Here is a 12,169-nt window from a genome sequence, read left to right as displayed (position 1 = left end):
CAAGATGGACCAGTGGTGTGACTATGAGGTAGCTTCTTGTATTTCACGCTTGGGAGCACAGGAAAGGAAGCCAACAGTGGTACTCCCTCCAGGTTAGTTGATCATCAGCTCTTATAAGGTTGTTGTCGGAGAAGTGCTGTGCTCCCCTGAAGGGAGACTTGTCCCTCAGTTAAATTCCCGGTCAAGCCCCAGATTCAATAGGTAGCCCTTGGACGAGCCACTGCCTTAATCACATTGTAGATGTCTGGCAACTTTTAGTAAGTTGAGGGTAGTTTTTCTGACCTTGTGTTTGGCTGATTAATAATAATAATAAAATGTGAAATATTACTTCAGATATTTGAATTCCAACCGATCAGTTCTAACAAACCCTCCATCTCTTTTTCTTTCCTCTCTAATGAGTCTTGCCTTTCACTTCAGATTGTAAAGCCTGAGATAGGGCCTGCTGTATTTCTTCTTGTACAATGCTTAGAAATTTTAAGCACTTTTTTCATGGATAACAGCTCTACTGATTATTAGGGATCTTACTGGTTTACCGTTCCCCCCAATGTCCAGTGCTCTCCTATCCGGGCTCTCTAAGCTGGTCTCTGAGTTGATGTTGGAATCTCCTAGACTGTTGGTTCTTGGTGACTTCAACGTCCATGCGGAGTCCGTACTTTATGGAGAAGCCCGGGACTTTATGGCCGCCATGACAACCATGGGGTTGTCTCAACTAATATCTGGCCCTACCCATACAGCTGGCCATACCCTCGACCTTGTTTTTTATGCGGGACAGGATGATAATGATCCGAGAGTGGTGGATCTTTCAATAGTTCCACTGCCTTGGACAGATCACTTCCTGGTCAGTTTTAGATTAACTGCGATTCATACCCCCTGCAGGAAGAAGGGACCTATTAGAATGGTCCGTCCCAGGAGATTAATGGATCCGATTGGTTTCCTGGCAGCTCTTGGGGAGTTCCCTGTCCTTCAAGCAAGCGATCCTGCCGATGCCCTGGTCAACCTTTGGAACAGCTTGATGACCAGGGCAATAGACACAATCGCTCCTGAGCGTCCCCTTGTGCGCATCAGAGCAAAATCAGCTGCATGGTTTTCCAATGAACTGATAGCTATGAGGCGCACTCGTAGGGGTCTAGAGCGACGTTGGCGGAAAACTCAAAGCGAATCAGACCGACTTCTTGTTAAAGTATTCTCAAAAATTTATTCATCTACAAGACGAACTACGCAAAAGGCTTTCTTTTCAATGTCTATTTCCACAGCCGTTAATCAACCAGCGGAACTTTTTCGAGTGGTTAAAGGCCTGCTCAATCTTGATCATCAAGAGATTGACGCGGACCTCTCGCCATCTCGTTGTCAAGAATTTGCCTTTTATTTTGCAAACAAGATTGATCAGATCCGCTCCGATCTGGATGCCAATTTTGATGCAGTCTCCTTGGATGTACCTTCGGCTTCTGTCTGTCCTATTAAGATGGATTCTTTTCAACTTGTTCAACCTGGAGATATAGACCAGCTTCTTAGAAGGATGAGACCTACAACCTGCCCGCTTGATCCTTGCCCTTCCTGGCTCTTAAAACAGGCCAGAGAGGGTCTGGCCTCATGGGTCTGTGGGGTAGTTAATGCCTCTCTCCAACAAGGCTCTTTTCCAAGGTGCCTAAAAGAGGCAGTTGTAAGACCATTGTTGAAAAAACCCTCTTTAGACCCATTGCGTTTGGGTAATTATCGGCCAGTTTCCAATCTACCTTTTTTAAGTAAAATAGTGGAGCGGGTGGTGACCACTCAACTTCAACGCTTTCTAGATGAAACGGATTATCTCGACCCATTCCAGTCCGGCTTCAGACCTGGTCACGGGACAGAAACGGCTTTGGTCGCCTTGGTGGATGACCTCCGCAGAGAACTAGACAGGGGGAGTGTGTCCCTGTTGGTTCTTCTGGATCTCTCGGTGGCTTTCGATACCATCAACCATGGTATCCTTCTGGATCGTTTATCCAGGATGGGACTAGGGGGCATTGTTTTGGGTTGGCTCCGTTCCTTCCTTGTGGACCAGACCCAGAAGGTTATGCTGGGAGACTCCTGTTCAACCCCTTGGCCTTTGACTTGTGGGGTTCCGCAGGGTTCTGTTCTATCCCCTTTACTATTTAATATCTATATGAAGCCTCTGGGCGAGGTCATCCGGAGGTTTGGAGTGTGTTATCATCAATACGCTGATGATACTCAGGTTTATTTCTCCTTCCCTCCTGATGTCAAGGAAGCCGTCCAGCCCCTGAACCAGTGTCTGTCTTCGGTGATGGATTGGATGAAGGTTAACAAGTTGAAACTAAATCCAGACAAGACAGAGGTGCTTTTCATCAGTCGTGGGACTGAACTGGCAACAGGGAATTTACCTGTGTTGGATGGGGTTACACTCCCCCTGAAGACCCAGGTTCGCAGCTTGGGTGTGCTTCTGGACTCGGCCTTGAATCTGGAAGCTCAGATCTTGGCTGTATCCAGGAGTGCTTTCGCCCAGTTAAGACTGGTTCGCCAGCTGCGCCCGTTTCTAGAGATGTCTGACTTGACGAAAGTAACACATGCCTTAGTTACATCCCGGTTGGACTACTGCAACGCACTCTACATTGGGCTGCCCTTGAAGACAGTTCGGAAGCTTAAACTGGTGCAACGTGCAGCAGCTAGGATGCTGACTGGGGCTGGCCTTCGTGCCCATACATCCCCCCTGTTACAACAGCTTCACTGGTTACCTATCTGCTTCTGGACCCAATTCAAGGTGCTGGTGTTGTCCTTTAAAGCCCTCCACGGCTTGGGCCCTGTCTATTTGTCCGATCGGTTGTCCTTTTATGAACCTCCCCGCCCCTTGAGGTCATCTGATGACTTCCTTCTTGTGATCCCCTCTGCTACAGAAGTTCGTTTATCTAGGACCAGAGATAGGGCGTTCTCTGTTATCGCCCCTAGACTCTGGAACGCTTTACCTTTGGAGATATGATCTGCCTCTTCGCTTTTTGCATTTCGCCGCCTGGTTAAGACGTTTTTATTTCGGGTTGCGTTTAAATTGAATACGGAATAAGATTTTTTAACTTGATTGTTTTTGATAGTAAGTATAAGTTTATTGACTGTAACTTACAGTATACTAATTATTTATAGAGATTGTAAATTGCATTGTGTTTTATTTTTTCTATGTTTTTTATTGTCAGATTGTTCGCCGCTCTGAGTTTCCAGGAAAATAGAGCGGGTTAGAAATGTTTTAAATAAATAAATATTATTGTCTATTACTGTGTGCTATGATGTGTCTCAAAGTGGCTTTGGCATGCCAATTTCATGCCAGTTTGTTGATGGGCAGAAAATGTTCTGACATGACACTCACATGGCTGTAATAAAGTTCCACCAAGTGTTAAGATCTGTAGAAAAAGATTATGTCAAAACCAGCACTGGGGACATTAATATTGCACTGACACATAAATCAACCTTTACCTGTGTGACTAAGGTCACATTCACACCATACATATATTCCATTATTATTCCACTTTAAACACTCATGGCTTCTCCCAAAGAATCCTGGGAAGAATATTTTGTTGAGGGTGCCGAGAATTGTTAGCAGACCCCTGTTCCTCTCACAGAGGTTCAGTTGCCAGAATGCTTTGTTTAACAGTCAGGCCTTCTTCCCAGAGAACTCTGGGAACTATAGTTCTGTGAGGGGAATAGGGCTCTACTGACAACCCGCAGAGCCTTTAACAAACTTCACTTCCCAGGATTCTTTGTGGGAAGCCATGACTGTTTAAAGTGGAATAATAGTGAAAAAAATTTGTGGTGTGAATGTAACCTATAATAGGAACAACACAGGGACATCAGAAACTGCCTTATTCTGTGTCAAACCATTGGTCCATCTATTTCAGTATTGTGTACACTTCCAATGGCTCTCCAGGATTTCAGGAAGGAGATTCTCCCAGCCCTACCTGGAGATGTCAGGGATTGAATTTGGGCAGATGCTCTACCACTGAACTACAGTCCTTCCCCAAACTAATACTAACATGGTGTTTGTATAGAATAAGCAAAACACTTTGCATACCTTATAACAGGGAAAACGCAATCCTCTGCAGAAAGGAGGTTTTCCTCCCCTGTCTTACAACAACCATGTAAAGTAGTTCAGTAGAATTATCCCTGTATTTTATACAGGGATGTGCTGCAATCCTATACCTGTCTATTCAGAAGTAAGTCCAGTTGAATTTAATGGCACTTACTCAGAAGTAAGTGCATGTAGGGTTGCAGACTAGGCATGTCTACTCAGAAGTAAGCTCAATTGGGTTCAGTGGGACTTACTCCCAGGTAAGTGTGTATTAGATTGCAGTCCAAGGTACATAAAACTCTTCTATCTTTACAAGGGAAAGTGTTTAACACGGAGAGAGAAAAATAAAAGAACTTTTTGCTTTGCAGACTATTATGGCCTCTTTGGCTTTGTGAGGCAAACAGAGACTTATAGAAGGAGATTTCCAAGCTGGCAGTCTCAGTATAATGTAATGCTTCTATTTTATCATTGTTTTTGTTTTCCTCTTTTCTTGTAGGAGGGCATGGAATTAGAAAGATGCTCATATTCTGTCTCATTTCAGTGTTTTCTTTTTGAAGCCAAGATTACAGTTCATTTGTTCTGTTGTGAACATCACTTTCAGTAATTAGAAGTTTGGCTGTATTTCATTAGGAAATCACACTGCCAAGTACAAATCCTTGGCACAGGATGTGTCAGTATCTCAGCAGCTGGGTGTCAGAACAGTTTCACACACATGGTGTTATTGTTACAAATTACAGATTCATAGATCTCATTCAAGCTTGCGAATAGTTTGATGAAGAAAGCTACTGTTTAAACATAGACATTCTGCAGCTTTAAAGTCAAACTTGTTTGTTTAACAATGTAATTTAACAAATCATTTCTCCAGTAATTATTAAAACAAGATCAGCACAGCACCACCAAAATGGGTAGGACTCTCAAGAGTTGTTGTCAGTTCTCATGATGATGGTAGAAAAAGGTGTGTGGAATGTTATCCTATATTAATAACACTGAGGAGCCTTAATATGTAGAATTTCTGTCATTAAAATATTTACAATATTTGTCAAATACAGTGTACAATCCAACACAAGATGTAAGAAAATTAAAAATAAATTGATGAACTCAGTGGGATTTATGCACACTTACATGAGCACAGGATTGCAGTCTGAGAGAAAACCAACCCATCTCACATAGATGTTAGTGAACTAAATCTATATAGGTACAATGAGAAGTGAATAAATATATTTACTAGCACTGTTTTCATTTGTGTCATAAATGTGTGTCTCAACTCAGCTTTTGTGTCTCACTATATAAGGAGCTAATTACTTAAAAGAAAGAGTGTGAGATTCTTGTGAGTAGGACAAAAACAGGTTGATAGCGAGGGATAATTTTTTTAAAAGCGCAAAAGAGAAATAAATGGTAGTCTGCACATAATACAGGACAGTACAAATTACTAAATATGAGAAGAAGAAGAAAGGAAATGAAAAAGTGGAAGATGAATGACACAAATAATATCAAAAGGTAGAGTTTATAAACAAGTAGGCTAGGCACAAGACTATTTGGTATACTGGAATTTGTGCTTCCTACAAACAATGTTCAGGTTTTTATTTCAGTTGAGTGGAGTGCAGTGGATTGGCAGTGCTGTAAGAGCTATAATGTACTATCCAGACAGCTGCAAGAGGAAATTAGAAATGAAAAAATGTAGTTATTCCTTCTTGTAAATATTACCATGTATTGTTTAATAATCACGGGGATCATCACTTTTCCCATCTTCCTTTTATTGCCCAAGTTTAAAGGATTAGATCACAACTAATTCCGGTGAAAGAGAACCATTTATGCCATTGCTAAAATTTACTATTGATCAGTCACAACCCTGCTTACATCTACTATGTGATTAAATTTTTTGCTTGGATTTTAGGGGGGAACTGTTTTTCTCTGTATCTACTGAGAGGTTTGATGAATAACTTTGGGGCCATTGTGTGCAAAACATGATGCTTGTGTAACTCACAGGCACCCCAGATGGTATCACTGGCTTTTTAGAATGTTCCAACCCATAATTGACATGCTTTATACTTGTGGCAGCATGCTTGGTGGGCACAGCAGAGGTACACTAAGGGGGAACAGTCCCCTTAGGTCTGCTGCTGAGACAATATAATGGAGAGGCACTGGGGTACCTCAAGTCTCTGAAATATTCTGATGTAAAATTGAACTTATGAGGTACGATTGATTTGGTACTGGCTTAAAGAACCCTCTTTATACACTAGCACAAAAATACTTAAATGAATTATAATCTTCATTTTACACCCCCCCTTTTTTGCAGGTGACCCTTGTGAATATTACTTCATGACAGACGGCCCTTTAATTCTATAGACTCACAAATACTGAACTAGTACTACTGCATGGAGCAATGTTGAGATTCCAAGAAGTTGTTAAGCATGGTACTCCTCTTCCACCTATGTCTACTTGCTCAAAGACTTTGATTGCAGGAAGATACACTATTCAGCAAAAACTTGGGCGTGGAAGCTTTGGAACTGTCTACTTGGTTTCTGACAAAAAAGCAAAAGAAGAAGAACACTTGTAAGTATTACATAAGGTGAACTGACTGTTGTAGTTTTTAAATTTTATTATTATTTTTTATTATTATTTATATCCCGCCGTTCCTCCCAGTAGGAGCCAAGGGTGGCAAACAAAAGCACTAAAAACACTTTAAAACATCACAAAATCAGACTTTAAAATATATATTTTTTTAAAAATCTTTAAAAATATGTTTTAATAAAGGTTTAAAAACATCTTTTTTTAAAAAAAGGTTTAATAACAATTCCAACACAGAAGCAGACTGGGATAAGGTCTCTACTTAAAAGGCTTGTTGAAAGAGGAAGGTCTTCAGTAGGTGCCGAAAAGATAACAGAGATGGTGCCTATCTAATATTCAAGGGGAGGGGATTCCAGAGGGTAGGTGCACTAAAGGTCCATTTCCTATGTTGTGCAGAACGGACCTCCTGATAAGATGGTATCTGCAGGAGGCCCTCACCTGCAGAGCACAGTGATCGACTGGGTATATAAGGGATAAGATAGTCTTTTAGGTATCCTGATCCCAAGCTGTATAGGGCTTTGTAAACCAAAACTAGAACCTTGAACTTAGCCTGGTAACTAATAGGTAGCCAGTGCAGTTCTTTCAGTAGCGGGGTGATATGTTGGCGATAAGCAGTCTCACCGCTGCATTTTGCACCAGATGCAGTTTCCAGACCAACCTCAAGGGTACCCCCACATACAGCACATTACAGTAATCCAACCTGGAGGTTACTAGTGCAGGGACAGCAGTGGTCAGCCTATCTTGGTCCAGAAACAGACGTAGCTGTCTTACCATCTGAAGCTGATAAGAGACATTCCTAGCCACTGAGGTCACCTGGGCCTCTAGTGACAAAGATGGATCCAGGAGTACCCCCAGACTGGACCTGCTCTTTCAGAGGGAGTACAACCCCATCCAAAGCAGGCAACTGACGAATTATCCGAACTTGGGAACCACCAGCCCACATTGCCTCTGTCTTGCTAGGATTCAGACTCAGTTTATTGGCCTTCATCCAGCCCACCACCGAGTCCAGGCAGCGGTCCAGGGCTTGCATGGCCTCTCCCAATTCAGATGTTACAGAGAAATAGACCTGGGTATCATCAGTGTATGGCTGATACCTTCCCCCAAATCTTCTGATGACTGCTCCCAAGGGCTTCATATAGATGTTAAACAGCATGAGAGACAAGATGGTACCCCGCGGCACCCAACAGCATGACTGCCAGTGGGCCAAAAGACAAACACCCAATGCTATTCTCTGAAAATGACCGTGGAGAACAGTGCTTCCAATACCCATCTCACCAAGTCGGCTCAGAAGGATAACATGGTCAATGGTATCAAAAGCCACTGAGGGATCAAGTAAGAATAACAGGGTTGCACTCCCTCTGTCCTTCTCCAGATAAAGGTCATCCATCTGGACGACCAAAGCCAATTCAGTCCCATAACCAGGCCTGAACCCTGACTGGAATTTATTTATTTTATTTATTTATTTCGTTTCATTTTTAGACCGCCCATAGCTGATAGCTCTCTGGGCGGTGTACAAACAGGATTAAAATACAATAGTATAATAAAATCAATAACACATAACAGCAAATTAACTAACAACGTTAAACATGAAAACATTAAACATTAAAATGCCTGGGAGTATAGCCAGGTCTTAACCTGGTGCCTAAAAGAAAGTACCGTAGGCGCCAGGCGTATCTCCTCAGGTAAGCTGTTCCAGAGTTCGGGGGCCACCACAGAAAAGGCCCTAGATCTAACAACAATCCTCCGGGCTTCCTGATGAGTTGGTACCCGGAGGAGGGCCTTAGATACTGAACGAAGTGGACGGGTAGGTTCATAGCGGGAGAGGCGTTCCACAAGGTATTGCGGTCCCACACCGTATAAGGCTTTATAGGTCAAAACCAGCACCTTGAATCTAGCTCGGAAACAAATGGGTAGCCAGTGCAGGCGGGCCAGGACAGGTGTTATATGCGCAGACCGATGGGTCCTCGTCAACAGCCTGGCTGCCGCATTTTGCACTAGCTGGAGTTTCCGAACAGTCTTCAAGGGCAGCCCTACGTAGAGCGCATTACAGTAGTCCAATCTAGAAGTTACCAGAGCGTGAACAACTGAGGCGAGATCGTCACTGTCCAGATAGGGGCGTAGTTGGGCTACTAAACGAAGATGGTAAAACGCATTCCGTGCCACCGAGGCCACCTGAGCCTCAAGCGACAAGGAAGGGTCAAAAAAGACCCCCAAACTATGAACCTGTTCCTTCAAGGGGAGTGTAACCCCATCTAGAACAGGATGAACATCCACCATCTGGGCAGGTAAAGGGCTCACCAACAGTGCCTCAGTCTTGTCTGGATTGAGTTTCAGTTTATTAGCTCTCATCCAGTCCATTATCGCGGTCAAGCAATGGTTCAGCACATCAACAGCCTCACCTGAAGAAGGTGAAAAGGAGAAGTAGAGCTGCGTGTCATCAGCGTACTGATAACAACGCACTCCAAAACTCCTGATGACCGCACCCAGAGGCTGCATGTAGATGTTAAAAAGCATGGGGGACAGAACCGACCCCTGAGGGACTCCACAATGGAGAGTCCAGGGTGTCGAGCAGTGTTCCCCAAGCACTACCTTCTGGCGACGATCCGCCAAGTAGGAGCGGAGCCACTGCCAAGCAGTGCCCCCAACTCCCAGCTCCGCGAGCCTCCCCAGAAGGATACCATGGTCGATGGTATCAAACGCCGCTGAGAGATCAAGGAGAATCAACAGGGTCACATTCCCCCTGTCCCTCTCCCGACAAAGGTCATCATACAGGGCGACCAAGGCTGTTTCAGTGCCAAAACCGGACCTAAAACCGGATTGATACGGATCCAGATAATCGGTTTCATCCAAAAGCGCCTGGAGCTGGCCGGCAACCACCCGCTCCAAGACCTTGCCCAAAAAAGGGACATTAGCCACCGGTCTATAGTTGTTCAAAACATCTGGGTCCAAAGAGGGTTTCTTTAAAAGAGGTCTCACTACTGCCTCCTTGAGACTAGCAGGGACTACTCCCTCTCTCAAGGAGGCGTTTATCACCTCTTTGGCCCAGCCGGTGGTCACAGCCCTGCCGGCCTTCACCAGCCAAGATGGGCAAGGGTCCAGAGCAGACGTGGTTGCCCGCACCATTCCAAGCACCTTGTCCACTTCCTCGAGCTGCACCAACTGAAATTCATCCAACAATGAAGGACAAGACCGTGTTCTGGACACTTCAATGGAATCATCTGTCATAACATCAGAGTCTAAGTCCCGACGGATGCATGCAATCTTGTCCTGGAAGTGCTCCGCAAATTCGTTGCAGCGGGCTTCCGATGTTTCCTTGGTATCATGAGGGCCAGAATGTAAAAATGGGTCAAGATAATCTGTTTCATTAAAGAGTACTTGCAGTTGTTGCCCTACAACCCTCTCAGTCACCTTCCCTAAGAAGGGGGTATTTATGACTGGGCAGTAGTTGTTGGAAACCAATGGGTCCAGGATGGGCTTTTTCAGGAGTGGTCGCATCACTGCCTCTTTCAGGGCAGCTGGAACAACTCCCACAACGATACGTTGACCACACTCTGGATTCACTCAGTCACACTCCCTTGGTAAGCTTTAATATGTCAAGAAGGGCAAGGGTCAAGAGGTTGTGTGCATCATCACAAGCACCTTGTCCACATCCTTAGCCATATCAACTGAAACTGATCCCAAGATGCTGCAACAGATATTGCACTGGACACCTCAGTGGGGATTAGAGTAGATGTGGATGGGGCATCAAGATTGCTATGGAGGCGAGCAACTTTACCCTCAAAGTGCCTTGCAAACAATTCACAGTGGGCCTCCGAAGGGTCTAAGACTCCATTTCCTTTAGTTGATGTTAACAGACCCCTGACAATATGGAGAAGCTCAACTGGAGGACTAAATGAGGATCTTATGGTGGCAGAGGTGGGCCTTCTTCGCTGCCCTCATCGCTGCACAGTAGTTACGGTTATGTTTCACTTTTAATTTATCCCAGTTTCTCCTACTTCTCTCTGTTCTTCTTTTTAGTTAGTTTCTTTCCATTGTAATTTAAAAAACTGAACAGTTGATTGTTCCCAAGTCAATATGTATGTATTTTGTAAATGCAGTTTTGTGTACCCACTAGTCAACTCCTAGCAGCTATTGTAAAGCAGGCCCCTAATTGACAGGCAAACAGCTACTGCAGCCTGTAAAGGGCAAAAAGTAAACTCCTACCTAAAGATTTTAGCTGGTACAGTGAATAGGATCTGCCCTGGCAGTGAATGATCAGGAAAGGGTTCATGGAAGGTAGCCCTATGAGGCTGTGTGCAACAGTTTTGAAAAGGACGATTCCAACACAGGGATCATTAGGAAAGGGGTCTGAAAATAAGACTCTCCATATTGGAATGACTTTTATATAAATATATGGTATGATCACACTGTGTACATTTCTGGTTGCCACATCTCAAAAAGGTAGAGTTGAAAAAAGTGCAGGAAAGGGTGATCAAAATTATCAGGAGGCTGGAGCAACTCCCCTGTGTAGAAAGACTACAAAGCTTGTGGCTTTTTCGGTTTAGAAAAAAAGTGAATAAGAGGGGACGTGAATCTGATGTATAAAATTATGCGTAGTGTGGAGAAAGTTTTTCTCCCTTCTCATAAAACTAGAATACAGGGTCCCAATGAAACGGAATGGCAGGTTGTTGTTGTTATGTGCCTTCAAGTCGATGGCGACCTCATGAATCAGTGACCTCCAAGAGCATCTGTCATGAACCACCCTGTTCAGATCTTGTAAGTTCAGGTCTGTGGCTTCCTTTATGGAACCAATCCATCTCTTGTTTGGCCTTCCTCTTTTTCTACTCCCTGCTGTTTTTCCCAGCATTATTATCTTTTCTAATGAATCATATCTTCTTATTAAGTGTCCAAAGTATGATAACCTTAGTTTCATCATTTTAGCTTCTAGGGATAGTTCTGGTTTAATTTGTTCTAACACCCAAGTATTTGTATTTTTTGCAGTCCATGGTATGCGCAAAGCTGTCCTCTAACACCACATTTCAAATGAGTTGATTTTTCTCTTATCCACCTTTTTCACTGTCCAACTTTCACATCCATACATAGAGATTGGGAATACCATGGTCTGAATGATCCTGACTTTGGTGTTCAGTGATACATCTTTGCATTTGAGTACCTTTTCTAGTCCTTTCATAGTGCCCTCCCCAGTCCTAGCCTTCTTCTGATTTCTTGACTATTGTCTCCATTTTGGTTAATGACTGTGCCAAGGTATTGATAATCCTTGATACGTTCAGTGTCCTCATTGTCAACTTTAAAGTTACATAAATCCTCTGTTGTCATTACTTTAGTCTTTTTGACGTTGAGCTGTAGTCCTGCTTTTGTGCTTTCCTCTTTAACTTTCATCAGCATTCTTTTCACATCATTACTGGTTTCTGCTAATAGTATGGTATCGTTTGCATATCCTAAATTATTGATATTTCTTCCTCCAGTTTTCACACCTCCTTCATCTTGGTCCAATCCTGCTTTCTGTATGATATGTTCTGTGTACTGATTAAACAAATAGGGTGATAAAATACACCC

General features: G+C 43.5%; 1 protein-coding gene across 7 annotated transcripts in view; it reads left to right on the top strand.

Moving 5' to 3' along the window:
- NEK11 (NIMA related kinase 11) overlaps positions 1 to 12,169 on the top strand; it is a 168,506-nt gene that overhangs the window by 515 nt on the left and 155,822 nt on the right. For all 7 annotated transcript variants that reach the window (XM_061586551.1, XM_061586549.1, XM_061586550.1 and 4 more), the window contains exon 2: positions 6,342 to 6,598. In XM_061586551.1, the coding sequence (XP_061442535.1) occupies positions 6,429 to 6,598 (170 nt within the window). In that variant the 5' untranslated portion in view covers positions 6,342 to 6,428. The remainder of the gene's footprint in view (positions 1 to 6,341; positions 6,599 to 12,169) is intronic.

This window comes from Rhineura floridana, chromosome 10 (assembly GCF_030035675.1).
Source record: "Rhineura floridana isolate rRhiFlo1 chromosome 10, rRhiFlo1.hap2, whole genome shotgun sequence".
Classification (NCBI taxonomy): Eukaryota; Metazoa; Chordata; class Lepidosauria; order Squamata; family Rhineuridae; genus Rhineura; species Rhineura floridana.
This window is presented reverse-complemented; position numbering and strand designations above follow the sequence as displayed.